Consider the following 21,672-nt stretch of genomic DNA (forward strand, 5'->3'; position numbering starts at 1 on the left):
TTCTCCTCCCGCCTTCAATCTTTCCCAGCATCGGGGTCTTTTCTGATGAGTCAGTTCTTCGCATCAGGTGGTCAAAGTATTGGAGTTTCAGCTTCAACATCAGTCCTTCCAATGAATATTCAGGATTGATTTCCTTTAGGATTGATTATCCAAATATGATACGTTCAACAGTGTTCTGATACATTACCATTATTTTCACTTTGTAGATATATGTAAATATATACACATAGAGACATACTGATGTACACAAACAGTATATACTAAATCAAAAACAAAGGCAACGAGAATGTTTACACTCATTCAGGTGAGGAAATTCTCCTCAAATCAGAGAGCCGATCTAATGACGAAATCGGACCTTCTGTGACTTGACCCCGCCCCCGAACGTGGTGCGGCGGCCTAGAACTATAGACCCGCAGCTGCTCTCGGAGACTTCCGGGTCCCGCCCCGCCCTCGCCCCGCCCCGCCCGGCCCCCACAAAGGCCCCCGCCCCACCAAAGGCCCCGCCCCTCAGGCCCGCTAGGCCTCGGCCTCCCGCCCGCAGGCCCACGCCCGCCGCCCGCCCCCGGCCTGTCCAAGATGGAGGGCGCTCCGCGGGCGCCCCTCGCTCTCCGGCTGCTCTTCTTCGCGGCCCTGCCAGCCACCGGGTGGCTGACGACCGGCACCCTTGAGCCGCCGCTCCTGCCGCCAGCCCCGAAGGTAGGGCTAGGCGGACGCGAGTCGGCCGGGATCCTCGGGGAGAAGCCCGGGCCGGGGACTTGGGACGGCAGCGTCCGCATCGACACCTTCCACCTCCCCGCGGGCAGGCCGTGGACTGGGGGTAGGGCTCCCAAAGGGCTGGGAATGGTGGGAAGAAGCACCCAAGGAAACGGGGGCGGCGGGGACGAGGGAGGCGAGAGAGTGAAAGGGAATCTTTAACGTGTGGTTAAGCCCGGCGCAGCGGAACTGCTTGTTGCGGTAGTCTCGGCTGTTGCCGTCCTGACGGGCGTTTGCCGTCGAAAGTCACCGATCACAGCCTTTTGTAATGGCGCCTTCTTGGGGTAGAGCCGGGCTCTGGGGCGAGGCAGTGTTTATGTGCTAGGGAAACGTGGAAGTTGCTCAACGGGAGAGAGCGAGGGCGTTTCCAGGCCACCTGTCTGTTCCGGCGGGCGGCGGGAAGAAATGCCTGCCACCGGCGCGTGGGGCTCCGGGTGCGTGCAAGCCGGGTGCCTGGGGGCCTCAGAGGCAGAGAGACGGAAGACCCAGCGCCGACCCTGCCGGCCTGCCTTTAGCGGGCGGTGTTAGAGGAGCCGGTCTCTGAGCGCGGTGGGGCAGGCGCGCCAGCATCCCCTGGGAACCTGGTAGAAACGCTCCAATCAAAAGCTCCAGGGTGAGGACCCAGCAGAGTGTTCCAGCAAGCTCTCCATCCAGGTGACCCCGAGGTGGGCTGAAGTTTGCGCATCACCGCGTGCTTGTACTGAAGGGTGACTGACTGGTTCTTACTGCTTTTGCTCGGGTAGGGGGGACTGTCGCTGCCCTTAACCAGTATTTGCCACTCAGCCGTTGAATGTGTGATAGGGGGAAAGTCTGAAGACTTGGCAATGCGATTAAACGACATAGGTGCACCTTTTCTTACTAATCAAGACCTGAATGAATACCCAGCAGTCAGGGGTGACTGACACCATAAATGTCACTGTTTTACCTTCACTGTTTTAAGAGTTACGGCGTTACCCTTCCTGGCTACAAAAATAATAGCGTACCTTGGTTTCAGTTCTCTTGGGACATTCCAAGAAGCCGCACCGTCCCAAGCTCTAAGAACCACTTATATACGAAGTGGACCACAGTTGCAGCTGTTCAAAAATATGAGATCGAGACCAAATTAAAATGAAGTAATTCCTAGAGTCCTGGAATTAGGAAATTGGTTATCCCTTTTCCAGATTTTAGAGATTTATCATAGTTATTTATGAATCCCAAAGACCTTTGAGTCTATTCCTGTTACATGCTTGCCTTTAGACTGCAGGCTGATAATACACCATACTGTGGGTTCTTAGTGAGCTGTTCATTTCAGTTCTCCTTATGACTTCTGTCTGCTTTTGGAAAGTCCAGATCTACACTCATTTCGTTGGTTAAATGAATGCTCTGCAACTAGGAGGAGAATCTCATTCCTTGGAAGGTGTATGTGGGAAGCTGAGGCCTCTGAATCTAAACATTTATCAAAGTTGTATTGTGAAAATTTTCAAAGATACAGAACGTTTGAAAGAGTTTTAGAGTGGTTGTGCATATTTGATAGGAGTTTTTCTGTTGACTTTTATGTAGCAATGGTGTGTTTGAACTCTCCGCATCATGGTAACCACTGGACTACTGTGGTTATTGAGTATTTAAAATGTCGCCAGTGTGATTGAGGAACTGAGCTTTTAACATGTTGTTTAGTTTTAATTAAATGTAAATAGTCACATTTGGTTAGTGGATACCATATGCCAACTCATAACATAATGCACAACATAATGCCAACTCAGCCGACCATTTGTATTTTACTGTACTTGCTTTATCACACACGTTTTCATTTGTTTAGCTTCGTATCCCGCCTGACCTAAATGTAAGAAAATTGGTTGAAATCAGGAAAATTCTCTGTGTATGTCTTCAGTCACTCAGGTTTATTGGATTATAAGCAGTTTTCTGTTTTGTTTACATATGTAAGTTGTCAGATGTTGAGGTTATACAGATTGTGAAGTAATAAAAATTTTTTTACAGTTCATTCTTCTGTTATTAAAATGACTTGGTCACCAAGGAGAGGGAGGCAGCCAGAGGACGCTTCTTTTCTTATATGTGTAAATATTTATTTCTTATATGTGTAAATATTTATTTCATTTATTTCCCTCAGACTTACTTTAAACCAGGTATCTATTACTTTTGTTCTTAGGAAGCCATTTTGTCCCAGGTGGGCAATTGTAAGTGACAGAATCAGAGGAGAATTGAAAATGAGTAGGGGAGACTTTAGTTCTGCCACCCTTTTCTAAGTGTACACTGCCCTGGGTGACAAGCCTGTACTTCCAGTTCTGTCAGAGGCTCTTGGAAAGAACAAGAAATATGACCTGGCTCTGAACTTTGGTTTAGGAGGCAGGAAGGGATGAGAGTTTCTCCTGATGTGAAATCATTCAAGAGGATCCAAAAGAATGTAATTGGAGTTGGCCCTCTGGAAAATACAGTGTGCTCCTGTCTGTTCATTGTCTTTTCCAAAGACAACGGGCCCAGTTCTACTGGGCAGGTGATGTATGTAAGTGCAGTAAATTACTCACAATATAGGGTATGTTCTCGACAGAAAGGCAGAAGCTATAAAAAGGTTTCTCAGAAGAGCATCACTGGAGGCTTATCTCCAGACTGTTAGAAGAACAGTACTCTACAGTTTTAAAACAGATCGTCTAGCTTGGAAAGAATGAACTCTTGATGGAAATTTGGGCATAAAACAATACAGCCAGCAACTTAATGGTTTATTGAATGTTAGTTTGTTCTAAGAGATGAGTTCACTTGTTCTAACCCACACTTAATTCTAGATAAGGATGGGCCAGGAGAAAAGTGGACTGGAGCTGAGGAATCACTAGTCCTAAAGCTTCCTGGGCTCCTCTGGGAGTTGGGAAGTGGACCAAAGCCATCCTGAATAGATGGTATGGACTTACATGTTAGTATCCTGTTTATCAGGTTGTCCCAGGAATCAATAAACTCAGCCCATAAAATCACTGTCTTAGTCTCTCATTTGTTAGAAATATATAAAGTATTGGGGTTGCTCATGGTGCCAAGAAATACACTGGTATGTTAGTTTCATGTTTATGAATAATTTTTCTCTTTGAAAATTAAGAACCCCCCCGCCCTGCCAAAAGGCATTAAGAGGAGTCTTCTTTTTATTCTAGGATAACAATGTCTGTGAATACACTTAGGAAAGAATTTCATTTACAGATAACCAATTATAGTTCCTGTGACCCTGAATACTTAAAATAGTGCTTTCTTCTGTGTAGTAAGCATCTCATGAATAAACTTAAATATTTGAGTAGACTGTCTTTGAGCATACCGTGAGAGGCAGTGAAACTGTGCATCCCAAATCCTTGTCCATGGGCATTAGAAGACACCTTTAAGAAGGATAAGAGCAAATTTGTACGTGAAAACAATAAAGTTGGAAACATTTGATGTCCGCTCTCATGGAACAAATAAATAAATGGATGGTATATTACACAATGCTGTTTAAAAAAAAAAGTGTCTACATCTGCCCACATAACTGTTTTAAATTAAAGAAGGTCCAGAAAAATACATGCAATATCATTCCACTTATAAAGTTCAGGAACAGATAAAACTAAACAATAGGTTGTTCAGAGAAAGAGAACACAGGGAGTTAAACTGTAAAGGAAAGCAAGATATGTTAACATGGAAGACAGGATAGGGATTCCTTCTGAGGGGCAGTGGGAAATGTGACAGAAAGGATCATGCAGGGGACTTAGAAGATATGAATGACATTTTAGTTTTGCTCCTGGGTAGGAGATACATGGGAGAAGGCAATGGCACCCCACTCCAGCACTCTTGCCTGGAAAATCCCATGGATGGAAGAGCCTGGTGGGCTGCAGTCCATGGGTCGCTAAGAGTCAGACATGACTGAGGGACTTCACTTTCATTTTTCACTTTCATGCATTGGAGAAGGAAATGGCAACCCACTCCAGTGTTCTTGCCTGGAGAATCCCAGGGACGGGGAACCTGGTGGGCTGCCGTCTCTGGGGTCACACAGAATCGGACATGACTGAAGCGATTTAGCAGCAGCAGCAGGAGATACATGAGTGTTTATCTTTTCTTTTAAACTTTATATTTGCATATTACATGCTCAGATACATGATATATTTCATATTAAATGGATAAGTGTATAGATTATGAAAAACTTAAATTGTGAATAATGGCATTTAAAAGGCTGTAAAGGGAATTCCCTGGTGGTCTAGCAGTTAAGATTCAATGTTTTCACTGCTGGGGTCCTGGGTTCCATCCCTGGTTGGGGAACTAAGATCCTGAAAGCCACGCCCCGCCCCCCCCCGCCCCCCACACACAAAAGAGCTGTAAAAATGAAACTGATGAATTGTGGTTTGTTTTTTTTTTTCCTGATGAGTTTTTTAACAGTGTTTGTTTAATGTAGTCATATGCGATCATACAGTAAGTATAATTGAGGGAGAAGAGAATGAACTGAGTTACTCTTAGTTCAGCAAATGCATACCTACCTGATTTGTGTATTTATTTTGCAGGACAGCATCAGAATTAATGTAACTACCCTGGAGGATGGGGAGGTGTCTAAAGAACAGGTGTGTCTTTGTTATGCTTTCATTATATCATTTAGCTAAATATCATGCAGACTATTTTATTTTTTTATCTATACACCTCATTTAGTTAGATAAAGTATTTTTGACATGAAGAGTTTGTCATCATTTGTAAACCATTGGAATTAATGTATATGCTGCTTTATTTTAAGGTTGTTCTTAACATAACCTATGAGAGTGGACAGGTATATGTAAATGACTTCCCTGTAAATAGTGGTGTAACCCGAATAAGCTGTCAGACTTTGATAGGTGAGTACTGCTAAATTATTTCCATAATTATTCTGTGTTTTTAATAACACTAAATTAGTGAAACACAATTCTTTGACGTTATTTATTTCCATTTTAAATTAATAATATACATCATTACTAGAGTATATGATAACACTAATGGATTTAAAACTCTTTTCCTACTTAATATTGGTTATTTCTGGCATTTTCATATATTCTCTATCATGGCATTGATATTGCTCGGAACGGCATGTCTGGTAGGTTAATGACAATGTAAGAATGTGTCTCGAGGTAGTAAATAGGGATTTAGAAGCAAGGCAAAATCTCTTCACATTTGTAAAAAGCAAAGAGAAAAGTGAATTGTCTTTCTGCTTCTACCTTTATGTCTGTATTCCATTTTCCTTTTTAACCTTTTAAAACCTTGAGTTATTTAAAGACAAGCAAACATGTTACATTGGAATATACCCATTGTTTGAATGACATAAAGAATATGAGAAATTTGTATAGTATTCCTGTTACCTATTTTAATATACAGATTTAAGGCAGTAAATATTTCTCTGAGCACTTGTGTCCTATATTTAATTCATTATGTGTCTTTATTATCATTCCATTCATGTTTTCCAGGTATTTATTGTGATAGTTCCTTGTCCTAGGAGTCATTGTGAAGTATATTGCTTAATTTTCAAACACTGAGGGATTTTTTTTCTTTTTTACTGATTCCATCTCTATCATCAGAGATGTAGCTATATACTTTTAACCCTTTGAATTTAGAGACTTGCTGTATAGCTTAACATATGGTCAGTTTTCATAAATGTTGCTTTCCATTTGTATTTGAAAAGAAAGTTAATCATATAATTAGTTGGATATGATGTTCTGTATCTGTCAGGTCAAATTTGTTAATCACGTTCAGTCTTTTATGGATGTACTGATTTTTTTGTTTGCCCTGTGAATTACTGAGAATTGTATGTTAAAATCTGCACCACGAACACTTGTCTGTTCTTTCAGTTTTGTCAGTTTTTGCTTTGTATATTTTGCCATACAGCATTACTAAATCCATGCAGATTTAGAGCTGTTATGTCTTCTGGTGAATCCACTCTTTTGTCATTATAATATGTCCTTATTTATCTCTAGTGATATTCTTGCCTTAAAATCAGCTTTATCTAAATATATTATTTTACCAGTCACTGTTTTTTGGCTGGGCGTGGAGGAGGGTGGTGGATTGTTTTGTGGTATGTTTCCATTTTTTTTCAGTCTTCCTGGGTCCTTATAATTAAGGTGAATGTCTTACAAGCAGCATATACTTGTGGTTTCTTTCTTTTTTTTAATTCAGGCTATCATTCTGTCTTTAATTGGAATTTTAATTTACTTATATTAATGTAATAAGTGATATGTTTAGATTCAGATAGTCTATATTAGTTGTTTTCTATCTGTGTCTTATCTGTTCTGTTTCTTTTTTTTCCTTTTCTCTCCTTTTCTCCTCTTTTGGGTTATTTACTTTTTGTTTCATTGTCCCCCTCTATCTTGTTGGTTTTTATATTATTTTACTGTTTTAATGGTTACCCTTGAGATGAGTAAACTCGTACTTTTATCATTTCCCAACCACTGCAGGAATCTTAGAACACTTAAACTCCATTTATTCTCTTCTGCTTTTAAAATTTTTAATTCAATTTAATTTTTTCTTTTTTTTTTTTAGCCTTGTGCCTTGAGGGATCTTAGTTCTCTGACCAGGGATTGAATCTGGGCCATGGCATTGAAAGCCCCGGGTCCTAACCACCAGACCACCAGGGAATTCCTCCCCTTGCTGCTTTTGTGTTGCTATTTTCATGAATTGTAACTCTTTGGATTCCTAAACCCTGAGCACCATAAGTTGTTCTTAGTGTTCTCCTGTAGGCCGATGTTCTTTTGTGCTTACCCTCACAGTTACTCTTTCTTTTGCTTTTCATTCCTTCCTAAATATCTGTGTGCCCCTCTGGAGTTATTTCCCCTCTACCTAAAGAATTCTGCTCAGCATTTTTTCAGTGCAGATTTCAGTGTCCATGTGCACGTTCATGTCTCATATGTTTTCTATAGTTCTCAGTGAGAGAGTTGGTGTACTGCAAGTTAATCCATCATAGCAAGGAAAAGAAGTGCCATTACTGGCTTGAATAACATTCCACTGATGTTGTATGTATTAGTCATCTTTCTAGTCATCCCAGTTGCATTGAGTATATTTCCTTGAAAGCTGAAGTAAAAGCCTGTCTTATCACTTCACAGGAATCTTTAAAACATTAAATGCAACTACAGCAAGAGTCTTCTATCCTTAATTCTTAAAAAAAATTCTTCTTTGTAGATGTATTAGTTATATTGCTGTTTTAACGGTTTAACCCAAACGTCGTAGCCTGTGACACTATTATCTCCTAGTTCCTGTAGCTCATAAATTTGAGCTTGGCTTAGCTGGGTCCTCTGACTCTGGCTCAGCTGGGAAAGGTCTGCTTCCTAGCACTCGTGGTTCTTGACAGGGTTCATTTCCTTGTGAATTGTTCCTCACAGGATGTTAGCTGGAGTCCCTCCTTCATGTTCTTGCCATGTGGGCCTCTCTGTCGAGCATCTCACAACATAGCAGCTGGCTTTATCACAGAACAAGAGAGACTGTCAGGGAGAGCACACCAGCAAGACACCAGTCACAGTCCGTATAATCTAATCACACACGTGACATTCCAGCACGTTCACTGTATTCTCTTTGTTCGAAACAAGTGTCTAGGTCCAGCTCGCACTTTATGGAAGGCAGTTACAAAGGGGCAGGAAGGCTGGAGGGGCAAGAGTCATTGAGAGCCATTTTGGAAAGCCGTCTCCCTCAGTGCAGAAAGTCAGAATATAGAGGGCTCTTGTTGTTACTAGTTTTATTCTGTAGCAGCCATTACAGATTTGGAGGAAGAGTCATATGCATCAGTACGCTTTGATGTATTGACATGACTGCCTTTTCTCATCTCTTGAGTCTCTGTTCTGGTGACTGGCCTTTGGGCATACGAGTAGGTTGACGAGCAGCCTACCCTTCCCTGAGGGAGACTGCTGGGTAAACAGTGAAAACACTGAAATGGACCACAAGAGAGGGGAAGCTTTCCAGATAGAAGCTCAGAGGATGCGAGGGAGGTTAGGCAGATGAGAGAGAGGGCACCGTAATGAGCCTGAAGGAGGAGGACCAGGCAGAGAACCACCAGCGAGGTCATAGGGTGCCGCTGAAGGCATCTGACAAGGACACTGTGTAATCAAAACCATGTGATGGTGAGATTAATCCGGCACCATCCTGTGAATGGTTGAAGAGGGAGGGATTACAGAAGGGGAGAATAGTTAGGTAAATACCTCAAGAGTAAGAGGCTAATGAACTAGGTGTTGGGTGGGGAGGTAGGTGGAGCTGGAAAGGACACACAGAAGAGGTACTTTGGATCTGGAATGGTCCAAAGGGAACAACTGACTGGATAGAGGATGAGAGTGAACACGTAGGAGGCAACCTAGTCATTCTCGTCTTTGGTAGTTTGGAGAAGGCGGAGGGGTTTATTAACAGAAACAGAGAAGTCCAGAGGAACAGGTTTGTGAACTTAGATTGAGACCAGGGGTTAGGCCACTTGTTTCTCTATAAGAATGTAGGTACCTGTTTAAAAATTATAAATGCTAGCCTGTACCCCCTGAAATTTTAAGACTAGAGTGAGGCTTTAGCATCTGTGCTGTTCCCAGTTGATTCTGATATATAGTTAGGGTTTAGAACCACTAGACCAGGTATTTGTTTTAAATTATGTATTTATAATTCTTGGTGGAATCACTACTTCACATAGGCTATAGAATAAGAACTTAATTCGTCCTCGAAAGGAACTCGGCCCAGTTGAGACAGGTTTATAAACTAAGAACTACACTGTTGGTGCTTTAAATTTTTTTTATAAAAAGGCATGAACTCAGCATTTTAAGGATATGGTATCTAGAACTATTAAGTAGGTGTTAATTAAAAATGTATGGGAGGGGACTTCTCTGGAGATCCAATCGTTAAGACTTTACCTTCCAATAAAGGGGGTATATCTCTAGGTGGGGCTAAGATCCCACATGCTTCACAGCCAAAAAACCAGAACACAAAACAGAAGCAATATTGTAACAAATTCAATAAAGACTTTGAAAATGGTCCACATCAAAAAATAATAAAATTTAAAAACCTAAGGGAGGAGAGTGAGTAACGGAGAGCATGCTGGATCAAGGGAACAGCTCTGTAAAGGCACAGCGTCGGCTTAAACGGCTAGGCCTGCATGCAGGATATCCGTCAGGGTTCCTTTTTGGCGGATTATTCCTAGCCAATAACATTGGAGGAACAGAAACAAAATGCTGCTTTTGCAGCAGTTTTGTTGGTTTCTAGTATCTTTTTCTATAGCACTCCTCAGGTTTATAAACCAATTGCAACTGCCACCCTCCATTGCTGCTGGGATGGGGGTGGGGTTTCTCAGCCAGAACAACAGGGCCAGTAGCCGATCCCACTCCATCCTTTGTAAGTGGGGAGTAATTACGGGGCTTTCCCTCCCTCATTCCCACCCTCCCCATCAATTAACCCTGTTGTGTAAATAGTTACACCTTACTGGTTTCTCATAGCTAATCTATGGAAAAGAATAGGAAAGGTGTGGCAAGTGTGAAGTTCCATACAAAATCTGAAAGTCATCAGGCATTTTTCCCTTTAAATGAGTATAAGAATTGTAGGGGTTTGTCAAGTTGTCTTTGTTGCCATAGATCTGAAACATCAGTGAGGTCAGAAATAAAGGCAAAGATAATGGTGTACACCTGTCTTGTTCCATGTAAATGTCAACAAAATGATCAAATTCAGTAACTGATTTGGTGGCATTTTTTGTTCAAAGCTATCACTATTTTTTTTTGAACAGTGAAGAATGAAAATCTGGAAAACTTGGAGGAAAAAGAATATTTTGGAATTGTCAGTGTAAGGATTTTAGTTCATGAGTGGCCAATGACATCTGGTTCCAGTTTGCAACTGATTGTCATTCAAGAAGAAGTAGTAGAAATAGATGGAAAACAGGTAAGATAGTGCGCTTGCCATCTGGGAATTAATTGTAAAGATTTGTGTTCAGTGTTATGCACACGTTCAGTTATTTATTTCTGACTTGATAAGGAAAGAAGCTACACTAATGTTGCCTGTATCTAATCATTTAGAATTGTCTTACTTGTTTTAGCATTTACCTGTTTAGAATTTAAAATCTTAATTTGAAAAAAGATCATATTCATACATGTTTATATCTCTTAAAATTATGATCATTATTAAATAGAGCAAGTAAGTGAAGAGATTGAATTTGGTTTGTAGCTCTGCTGCCATTTCTTCTGGCCAAGTCTCTCTTAAGTCAGTGAAATGAAACTGAGAGGAAACCTCTCATAGTGAGCGCTAAAGCACACTGTGGGTGATTAAAGTTGCAAATTAATTGTCTTAAAGAGGAATTCTGTGAATAGCACAAGTTTGTTAGTTTCAGAAATCAGGGAAGAAAATTCAGTTTTAGACTCTTGCCAGGTTGTGTCACTATTCAAAATAAAGAGAATTGCTTCTACTTTTTCATAGGCTCAACAAAAGGACGTTACTGAAATTGATATTTTAGTTAAGAATCAGGGAATAGTCAGACGTTCAAACTACACCCTGCCTTTAGAAGAAAGCATGCTCTACTCAATTTCCCGAGACAGTGACATTCTATTCACCCTTCCCAACCTCTCCAAAAAAGGTACTTCAAAGACCATTATTTAAAGTATTAAGGAAATGATTTCTTTAATTGGTAACTTTTTCATCATAGTTAATATGTTTGGAAGTAAGCTTCTTTTAAAAATGCTTTATAACATGAATTGCTTTATGTATCCATTTTGTAAGATGTGGTCTGTGCTGATGACAGAGGGACATTTTGCTGAAATCATCTAAAAATACATAATAAGAATTTCATTCACTTAAGTTCATTTAGAAGAGGAAATATCATTTTTTCCACTGAAACACAGAACTTAAAAAATTTGACTTTCTGTGTGACAGAATCATAACTGCTATAGCTCCCTTCTTACTGTCTTAATTTGAGGTTCCTTTCTGGCATTTAAATCTAAACAATCAAATGTTTCTTTTTCTCCTATCAAAAAAGTGGATGTTCTCACCATCTTAAATGTTACTGGTGTAAAATCCTAGAACTAGTGGGAGAGTCACCAGCACGTTCTTGGCATTTTGGTAACTTGGGTCTTCCTTCTCAGGAGAAAGCGTTAGTTCATTGCAGACCACCAGCCAGTATCTTATCAGGAATGTGGAAACCACTGTAAATGAAGCTCTGCCTGGCAAATTACCTGAAACTCCTCTCAGAGCTGAGCCTCCATCTTCATATAAGGTAAATCAGGTATTTGGGATTATCTTTATATGTGTTACAAGCATTTATGGTTATGGTAAAGAAAGTAAGTGCTAGCGTTTAAACTGAGGTGGAAACCATGAGATTTGGATCCATGGGACATTGTTAATAATGAACTCATCACGGTTTTAATGTGACATTTTTAGGTATTCCTGTTTTCCTTCTTAGTAATGTAGTCAGATGATGATGGTTAAGGCGTTAGATTTCAGTTTGTTTGGGGGTCTTTCTCATATCCCCATCTGTCTGTTTATTCTGTGACTTCATGCATGCACACATGTACACACACGCACAGTCCCCTCAAGACTTTGTACGGTGACTCAGCACACTTGGTTGAATGTACTTTCTGAAATCAGACTGCTTAGGTTTGAATCCTGGTTCTGCCACTGACTAGCTGTGTCAGCTGGGACAAGTTCCTAGCCTCTCTAACCTTTTTCTTTACGTGTACAGCAAAGTCCATAAAGTGATGCCTTTTCTATGAGGTTGTTGTAAGCGTTTAAATACGATGGGTGCAAATGTAAATATACATTGGCACCTGTTAAGTACTCACATATGATAATAATAGTATACTGCTGACCGGGGAGACAGGGTTCAGAGAGTATGGTGAAATCTCTTTATTAGCTAGGCCCCTTACTCAAAATAATTTACATTTAAATGAGCAGGATCTGTGTTTAGTAACAAAAGATTCCAGAGATGATTCTTTGAAGAGGTTCTCGCTGAAGGTTAGGTTAGGATTGCTTGCTTTGGGTTACTGGAGAAACCTCTGTCACTTTTTGAATGCCTGAACTCTGGTGCCCTTACTAATCTTACTCCATCTCTCTCAGAGCAAGGAAGAACAGACTCTTCAGTCCTTGCCCAAGTTTCTTCTATCACTGTTGAAGTACGCAGTGAACTCCCCATCACCAATGGGCATCACCGACTTGATGGACATGAGTTTGAGCAAGCTCCACGAGTTGTTGATGGACAGGGAAGCCTGGCGTGCTGCAGTCCATGGGGTCGTAAAGAGTCAGACACGACTGACCAAATGAACTGAACTCCCTATAGGGTTCCAAAAGCTACGAATATGTCTGTCACTCTTTCCTTCTGTTGTCTTCCAAATACTGGAAACACATAGTTGACAGGTCCATTCTGCGTAAGTGGACTAGCCTTCTTGTCATGCATGCTGATACTTAGTCATGTCTGACTCTTTGGGACCCCAGGGACTGTAGCCCGCCAGTCGGCAAGAATAGTGGAGTGGGTTGCCATTTCCTCTACAGGGGATCTTCCTGACTTAGGGATCAAACCCATGTCTCTTACATCTCCTGCACTGGCAGGTGGATCCTTTACCACTAGTGCCACCTGGGAAGCCCTTTATAGTTAGACAACACGTATAAATTGTAAAGGATAGTAACATGTAACAAACACTTATGCCCCTTTTGCTAGAAAATAATTTTTTAAATTGTGAATAACTTTGAGGTACATTAAAAAAAATAAGATGTACCCATTTAAAATGTACAGTTCGATAAGTTTTGACATGTTACCACCTTACAGTCAAGATGTATGAATGTTACCATCACCTAAAACTAGAGTTTCTTGAGCTCAAATGAAACTTGCGTATCTAATAAAAACTTTTTTCTTTAGGTGATGTGTCAGTGGATGGAAAAGTTCAGAAAAGATCTATGCAGGTTCTGGAGCAGTATCTTCCCGATATTCTTTATGTTTTTGAATGTCATGGTGGTTGGAATTATAGGAGCAGTTATAGTAATAACCATCTTAAAGGTGCTTTTCCCAGTTTGTGAATACAAGTAAGTATTTCTCATTTTTGATCAACTTTAGTATTCTTAATGATTAAAAAGTAGTTGTATTTACTATACAGTAGAAAATAGAAAAATTAGGAAGAGTAAGACAAGTGGGGGGAAAAATAGTATATCTCTTTTTTTCTAGCCCATCTTTCAGCTTTAGCAAAATTAAAAGACTTTTATTGGCTACTTATATGGTCAAGACACTTGTCTTAGGAATTCACACGTGGCTAGGACAAACTCTGCTCTGTAAGACCTTAGTGTATTGGAGAGAAAGGGAACAAGTGTCTGTAATGGAAAATGCATTGTGTATAATAAGAAAGAAATGAAACAAGAGGGCTTCACTATGTATTTTCAACTGCAAAGTATCAATTTAAAATGCAGTAAATTTTTGAAGACCAGCAAGGTATTTTAGTAACAGGAGAAAGTGAAAGAAAGTAAAAGTGAAGGTCGCTCAGTCCTGTCCAACTCTTTGGGATCCCATGGACTATAGAATTCTCCTGGCCAGAATACTGCAGTGGGTAGCCTTTCCCTTCGCTAGGGGATCTTCCCAACCCAGGGATCAAACCCAGGTCTCCTGCATTGCAGGTGAATTCTTTACCAGCTGAGCCACAAGGGAAGCCCAAGAATACTGGAGTGGGTAGCCTATTCCTTCTCCGGAGAATTTTGCAGGCGGATTCTTTACCAACTGAGCTGAGTAACAGGAGAAATGCTGTTTAAAGATCTATGGTTGCATGCCAGTGGAGTACTAATTAGAAAGCTACTTGGGCCTAGTCCTCTTGCCCACTTTGTGAAATCTAGGACTGTGTATGCCATGGAGATCTATAATTTACCCTGTGATCTCCTACAGTACCAGCTAAGGATCTTCCTCTTACTCCTCCAAACCAATTAGTTTGGTTAAAGTGAACTAACCATCATAAATAAAATCAAGCAAAAATACCTAATCCCAGGTATACATTTAATTATAACCTCAAAGTAGCCCTGTCTTACTTTAGTTTTAATTTTTATATTTCAGAGGAATTCTGCAGTTGGATAAAGTCAATGTTATACCTCTCACAGCTGTCAACTTATATCCAGATGGACCTGAGAAAACAGCAGAAAACCCTGGAGATAAAACGTGTGTTTAGAACACCATCTCAAATCATGGACTCTGACTTAGCCTAATGGTTCAAATTTGCCACTTAAATATAATTTTCTTTAAGCCATTAAGAATCGGTTTGTACACTAGAGAAATTGCTAAACTCCTAAAGCTGTCTAAAACTTGATCTTTAAAGTGACAGTTAAAGTTCACCTTATTCTATAATAAGGCTGCCTGTTCTGGTGGTGAATTAAAAAAAAATTTAAATGCAATGGAACAGAAGACATGTGAATAAACTTTGAAACTACCAAAAAGAAAAAAAAAGGGCAAGACAAAATGCCAACGTGCCAATCCTTTTCAAAGTGCCTTTGTTAAGGAAATTATATACACTTAATTACTATAATATATAAGACTTTTGAAAAGCACTTTATGAAATTCTAATTTAAAAGCTCAAGAACTTAACACTTATTTTTTTATTCAGTAAAATGTGCCTTAATATTAAGTATGTGACTCAGTATAAAAATCACTGAAGTGTGTATATCATGATTTGATTGTATCCTGTACCAAGACTACTTACCTTGAATGAACCAGGATTTTAAAATAGTGACATGTTCTCACTCTAAAAATAAACTTTTTTTTTTGAAGATAGAAGTACAGTGTTTTTGCAATAAAATCTTTGCCCATGTGAGTTACTTCTAAGAGCTCCTTTCATAACACTGGCTGAAACCAAGGGTCACATCAATTAGTAAGTCCATCAATGTTGCCAAATTAGAATGTGCTTTGCTCTTGTGGTTCTAAGTATAGTCCTGTTTCCCCTACAATAATGTTTGGTCTTTTTTTAACCATCACCCATATTGACGTATATTTTACAATATGATCTAGGATATATAGTTCTTACCTTTACTCCATGTTTTACTTTCTGTTCTATTAAAATTCTTTTTTTAAAGTTTTTTTATAATTGTAACCCATCATTTAAATGGCTTATTCGGTGGCTCAGTGGTATAGGATCCACCTGCAATGCAGGAGCTGCAGGAAACACGGGTTCGATCCCTGGGTTGAAAAGATGGAGAAGGGAATGGCAACCCACTCCAGTATTCCTGCTTGGAGAATTCCAGGGACAGAGGAGCCTGGCAGGCTACAGTGCATAGGGTTGCAAAGAGTTGGGACAGGACAAGTGATTTAGCAAGCATCATTTAAAACACTTTAGAAGGAAATCACTCGATTTTAAAACCACCTTCAATTTTGGCTATAAATAGGTATGTGTAGTGGAAGAATGATAGTAAAGGAGTCATTCATTCTGCCTAGCTGTTTTTAATAAGGAATAACAGCCCTGTGTAATGTACTATGTCCATCTTCTAGACAAATAATATAGTTTACAATTTGATCCTAAAGTCACCCAGCAATTAAGTTTATTTTTTTATATTCTTCACTAAGTTGCTAGAAATCACCAGTTCTAACTTTCAACAATGACAGGGTCTTATTTCATCCTTTAAGCATAAGCTTGTAGCCTCTTGTGAGGAGAACAACGTAGGAGGCTTTCACCGGAGGGCACAGGCGCTGCGGTCAGCAGTTCCCAGCCTGCCTTCTCTCCTTACCTGTGATACTTGAGACCGTGGCAAATCATGCGGGCTTCCTGAGGCTCTGTTTTCTATGGTTGGGGTGATACAGAAAGTATTACTTTACAAGAAATTATAAATAGAAATCTTACCTAAAGTTTTATACCATTACTCTTTATTTCATTTATTTATATTTGTACTGTTAATTATTATTTTATTTACACTTTGCATCCATGAGTAATGGGTTAGTGACTTTTAAGGGTACAGTGAGCAGCACAAACATAAAGGTAGCTTCTTGCCTACAGTGCAGCCTTTTACATGTGGGCAGAATACAGTCAGGCAGGCAAGACTGTACAGATGTGTATATATATATATATATTTTTTTTTTTCTTTTAAATTGCACAGTAAAATGAAGGGGCCTTTAAAGCTCTCTCAGAATGAGGAGGGAAACTGGCCATAACACCAGGCAGGAAGGAAAGTACACTGGGTGTGGTCCGCCTGGCTACTTGTGTAAAAATATTCAGGGACTTCAAGTTATCCCCTGGCACCTACAGAGCTAGAGCCAGTCTTATTCTTCAGAAGCAACAGCAGCCACAGGCAGGGGAAGAGGATACACTCGCACGTGCGCATACAGACAGTTTTGCAAGCCAAGTAACAGCACTTTTGGTACACTAGTCAGTGAAAGAGAAACAGAGTAATGCGAAAGTAAAACAAGTCTGCTTGTAACTTGAAAAAATTGCCTTTATTCAGAATCATACTTTTTTTTCACTTACCATAACGAAAGTTTAAAAAAATATAGCGCTTGGTGCAATGAAATACTACATTTAATTATTCAAACACTTAATGCAAGGTTGCTCACAGTTTACATGTGAGAATTTAGCATGATCCAAACTCAAATATCCATTTCTCATATCTTTCAATGTCTGCAGCAGATACTGACTTTGAAACCTTTTTTAAAGCCATTTCAAAATCCTCCATAGTTGTAGGCATATGCATTTCTTCTCTTGAAAGATTTCTGATTTCTTCTGGGGTCAAACCTTCAATACGCCTTCTCATTGCCATCAAGGATGCATCCCTAGGTTTTAAATTAAAAAGACAAAAACCATAAAATGATGTGCTAGGCAAATACAAAACTGTGAACAGAAGATTTTTTTCAGTGCATGTGTTATTCTGTAATTACTTTATTATATATACATAAGTAGTACTGCACAGAATCTAGTATTGGACAATTAGGCCTGTTTTTGAGCTGTTTTGTTAGCAGTTAAATCTGAGCAAAAAGCCCAAGAAGTAGTAGAAGGATATAACAGGAGGGCAACTGAATTTAATTAAAGGTGTACCATAAAGAATAAGCATCACAGGGACAGGAGAGAACTTGTTGGCTGGAAAACTAAATATTTTCTACTGCATGTGTAAGAAAAACTAAACAGTCAAGTGGTCTCTCCTTTCCCCTCCTCTGTATTAGTGCTATTTTTTTTTAAGGAGAAACTTCAGATTCAACTACCTCCTTGCTTTCACCCAGTTTGATCCTTAACAGCAGCCACCACGTGTGCAAAGCGACAGCTACAAAGGGTTTCATACACACATTATTGCTAATCCTCACATCAGCCCTGCATAGAATGTTTACTTTGGAGGTGAGTAAACCAGTGCAGTCAAGTACCTTCCTAATAATGTCCAAGCTAATACTAAGATTAGGTCCAAAGCTACTTCAATAACGTTTTGAAGTAGAGACCATCTTTTCTTGTTACTGATACTCCTATCACATTTATGACACTTTACTGAAAATGAGACTGTACTCCCGTCTGATGTGCCAGATCAATCTATACTGGACTACGTCTCCTATGGAACAATATACTGAATGAATGCACCAATGTTAATTTTTCTAACCCAGGCACTTGCAGCAGTCACCGTGCAGACTGGACTCTGCTCAGTCATGCCTCGCTCTGCTTCCTCTGCGACCATGTCTGACATACCTGATATGGCTGAGATTATAAAATTTGGTAAGTCAAAATTGAAGACAGAAATAAATGGAAGAGGAAAATCCACTGCTTTCAAAAGAAATGACAACAGAAGCAAGCAGGCAAGTTTTAATAAGGTGTATGCCGCCAATAAGCACCATACATGCCACAAGCTCTGCCTTCTTATTTTACTTTTAGCTGTTTTAATTTTGTAAGATGCAGAGTGTGGATCAAATTTAAATGACTGTGCTGCCCTTTTCATGTCAAAGAAAGGAGAACTACTTACAGGAGGGCTGAAGGCCATTCCTGCCTCTCCCATCTGCCTGTCTGGCCAGTGGGGAAGAAAACCAGTTTACATGCTGGTGAAGGAGGAAGCTGGGAGGGGTGGCAGTGAAATCTAGAGTAAAAAGCAACTGGTCCAAGGTGTCCCATGGGCTGTTAAAATGCAGTGTAACCAGTATAACATTTTCTTTTGTTCAAATGATTTTAATTACTAGAATGTACACTTTTTAAAGTATGCAAATAAAAAGTGTTAAAACCTAAAACTTTTTTTTCTAATCCAAGACAATTACTGGTTATCTATTTTATATCAGTTGTTTTAATAACACTACCTTCTTGAATGTGTAGCTTTTAAATGAACCACAGTCTTCAGTGACATACAAGATAACCAAACAAGATAACTAGCACCAGCTAACACTAGCTTAATGCCAAAACGTGTGTCTCTGACTAGGTTATATAATGTGGGTCTTTATTCATCTAAATTTAGCATTAAAACTTCATAACAGAAGTTTACACTGACAAAAATCTATGCTTCCTAAAAACAAAACCAGAACCAGAAACAAAAACCTATACTTTGAAAATAATTCATACCTGCACACGTTGGTAATGTCCGCACCTGAATAACCCTCCATGTTTTCTGCTATACTCGCAAGGTCAACGTCATCAGCCAATTCCAGCTCACGGAGACTTATTCGTAACAGTTCCTCCCTGCCTTTTGCTATTGGGAAAAACAAAATATAAATGAATATATATAAACATAACATATAAAAATATATAAACATATACAGAAATACAAATCAATATAAACATAAATATCAACATAAACAATGTTCTATTTTTCTCCAGTCTACTTTCTGTTTTTCAATTCTTAGAGCTCATTTGCTTAAAAAATTTAACAGCTATTCCCTCACTGAATTTAGTTTATTTTTAAATTTAAATTTTTAATTGAAAAAACTTTTTTTAATTGAAATTTTTTTAAGTTTTTATGTTTTTAATTGAACTGGTTTGTCTTTTAAAGTAATACCAAACTTCAAAATTTAGCAAAACTACTGAAGAGTCAACATGAGGGACTTTCCTGGTGGTCCAGTGGCTAAGACTCTCGCTCCCAATTCAAGCAGCCTGGGTTCAAATCCTGGTCAGGAAACTAGATCCCACATGACTGCAACTAACAGTTCGCATGCTGCAACTAAGACCTGGTTCAGCTGAGTAAATAAATACAATAAAAAAATATTAAAAAAATAAAAGTTAACATGAGCTTCCTGACTCAAATGAAGATACCTGATGGTAATGGAATATAGATTCTTTTCTCAAGACGTCGTCTTAAAGCCTCATCAATATCCCAGGGAAAATTAGTAGCTGCCAGAACCATAACCATTTTGGAAGGGTCATCATTTTCAGAAGCACCTCCAACACCTTGAGGAAGGGTAAGAACATAGTAAAAAAAAAAAAAAAAAAAGCAAAGTAAAGCAAAGCTCAAATACTTAAAGATCCTCAAATATTTAGCACAACGTTAAAAGCAATGTAATCATCAAGCCTCCTTAAGACTTACAAAGCAAACTGGTTACATGTGTGAGTTTGCAGTTCAAGAAAAATGAGTTTTTGCAGCATGCAGAAAATATGACTCAAAAACAGATTTAATAAAAAGACGAGTTCAGCAAAACTATGTAATAATTTAAAAAATTCTTCAAAACCATACATATCCCCCTCTAAGGCCAATTTATCTGCATTTGTTTCAGTTTCGTGGCTAAGAATGAGGTCAGCGTGTGTGACAAAAGGTGCTCAGTGAAGGAACGGCCGTTATTTCCGGCGTGTCCCCACTGTCAGCATGCCCAGTTCACTGCTGTCGATCTCCAGGGCCTCCTCACCAGCCCCTGGCCACTGGAGCTGGGGGTCAGCACTGTGCGTGGAGCTTATCATGCTTGTACACACGCATACCATCCATCTGAACCAGCAGCTCGGCCTTCACCCTTCTGCTTGCCTCGTGCTCTTCAGAAGTCCCTCTGCGGCTGCAAATGGAGTCTATCTCATCAATAAATATAGTAGCTGGAGAGTAAAATCGAGCCTGCAGGAAGAAACCAGGCAACACCAGGTTTTTAATTCCATTTAAAAGTAATCTACAGTTAAGCGCTTAAAAAAGAGTGGAGGAGCCTCCCACACTGTGCATCTCTCCCTCCTGTCCTAATACTGAGGAGAGAGGAGAGAATTGGAAGAGCTAAAATACAGCCTCTAATACAGACTTATTGTATACTTAAATATTATATGGCAATTTCTATACTATTCAATACTCTAATTGGCTATATATGTCATATAAATACAGGATTATCCTGTACATTACAATGATACGGATAACAATAGTGGGAAGACATTTATAGATACTGATAAGTGTTCTAAAATTGAAGAAAAATTTTGTTAAAGAGAACCACTACCTTCTATATTAATAATATCACATAGATTTTTAAAAATATTTAAAATATATTTAAACTTTAATATTTTGTTTATATGTAAATTTATTTTAATGTAAATATATACAGTATTATATATATAATGTATAAATATATTTAAATTTAAATTTTTATAAATATAAATTCTCTCTAAGGAATTCTAACTAAATTGCCATTTTTCATTTGACTAATACAAGTACAGCTGACCCCTGAACAATTCAGGTATGAACTGCATGGGTCTACTACATGTAGATATTTTTCAGTAGTAAATACTATATTACTACCTAGGCTGGTTGAATCTGAGGGTGTAGAGGAATTGTGGATACAGAGAGCTAACTATAAGTTACATGCAGATTAATCTTCACATTGTTCAAGGGTCAATTAGAAGAGTCAATAAAAATGGCCTTTTTTTTTCTAAGATAAAATTCATATAACAAAAAAGTCATCATTTAAACCATTTTAAAGTACACAATTCAGTAATCAGCATATTAATACTATTATGCAACCATCATCACTGTCAATTCCAGAACACTTCAGTGCCTACCCCACCCAATAACCCCCACTGTTCTTCCCCAGCCCCTGGTGACCACTGATCTATTTTCTGTCCCTGTGCATCTGCCTCTTCTGAACACTTCAAATTAATGGGATCATACAACATG

General features: G+C 39.2%; 2 protein-coding genes across 4 annotated transcripts in view; one reads left to right on the top strand and one right to left on the bottom strand.

Moving 5' to 3' along the window:
* The first annotated feature begins 379 nt into the window (after nucleotides 1-379).
* Nucleotides 380-15,436, top strand: GINM1 (glycosylated integral membrane protein 1). Its single transcript, XM_061428279.1, has 8 exons — nucleotides 380-696; nucleotides 5,247-5,303; nucleotides 5,471-5,567; nucleotides 10,436-10,587; nucleotides 11,119-11,275; nucleotides 11,781-11,911; nucleotides 13,547-13,710; nucleotides 14,720-15,436. The coding sequence occupies exons 1-8, from the start codon at nucleotides 577-579 to the stop codon at nucleotides 14,829-14,831; spliced, it is 990 nt and encodes a 329-aa protein (XP_061284263.1). The 5' UTR covers nucleotides 380-576; the 3' UTR covers nucleotides 14,832-15,436.
* Nucleotides 15,437-17,058: 1,622 nt separating this feature from the next.
* The window catches only part of KATNA1 (katanin catalytic subunit A1), a 34,318-nt gene continuing 29,704 nt past the window's right edge, over nucleotides 17,059-21,672 (bottom strand). For all 3 annotated transcript variants that reach the window (XM_061428269.1, XM_061428267.1, XM_061428268.1), the window contains exons 8-11: nucleotides 20,508-20,634; nucleotides 19,851-19,985; nucleotides 19,164-19,290; nucleotides 17,059-17,413 (exon numbers count right to left, since the gene is read on the bottom strand). In XM_061428269.1, coding sequence (XP_061284253.1) covers nucleotides 17,215-17,413; nucleotides 19,164-19,290; nucleotides 19,851-19,985; nucleotides 20,508-20,634 — 588 coding nt within the window. In that variant the 3' untranslated portion in view covers nucleotides 17,059-17,214. The remainder of the gene's footprint in view (nucleotides 17,414-19,163; nucleotides 19,291-19,850; nucleotides 19,986-20,507; nucleotides 20,635-21,672) is intronic.

Source organism: Bos javanicus, chromosome 9 (genome assembly GCF_032452875.1).
Source record: "Bos javanicus breed banteng chromosome 9, ARS-OSU_banteng_1.0, whole genome shotgun sequence".
Taxonomy (NCBI): domain Eukaryota; kingdom Metazoa; phylum Chordata; class Mammalia; order Artiodactyla; family Bovidae; genus Bos; species Bos javanicus.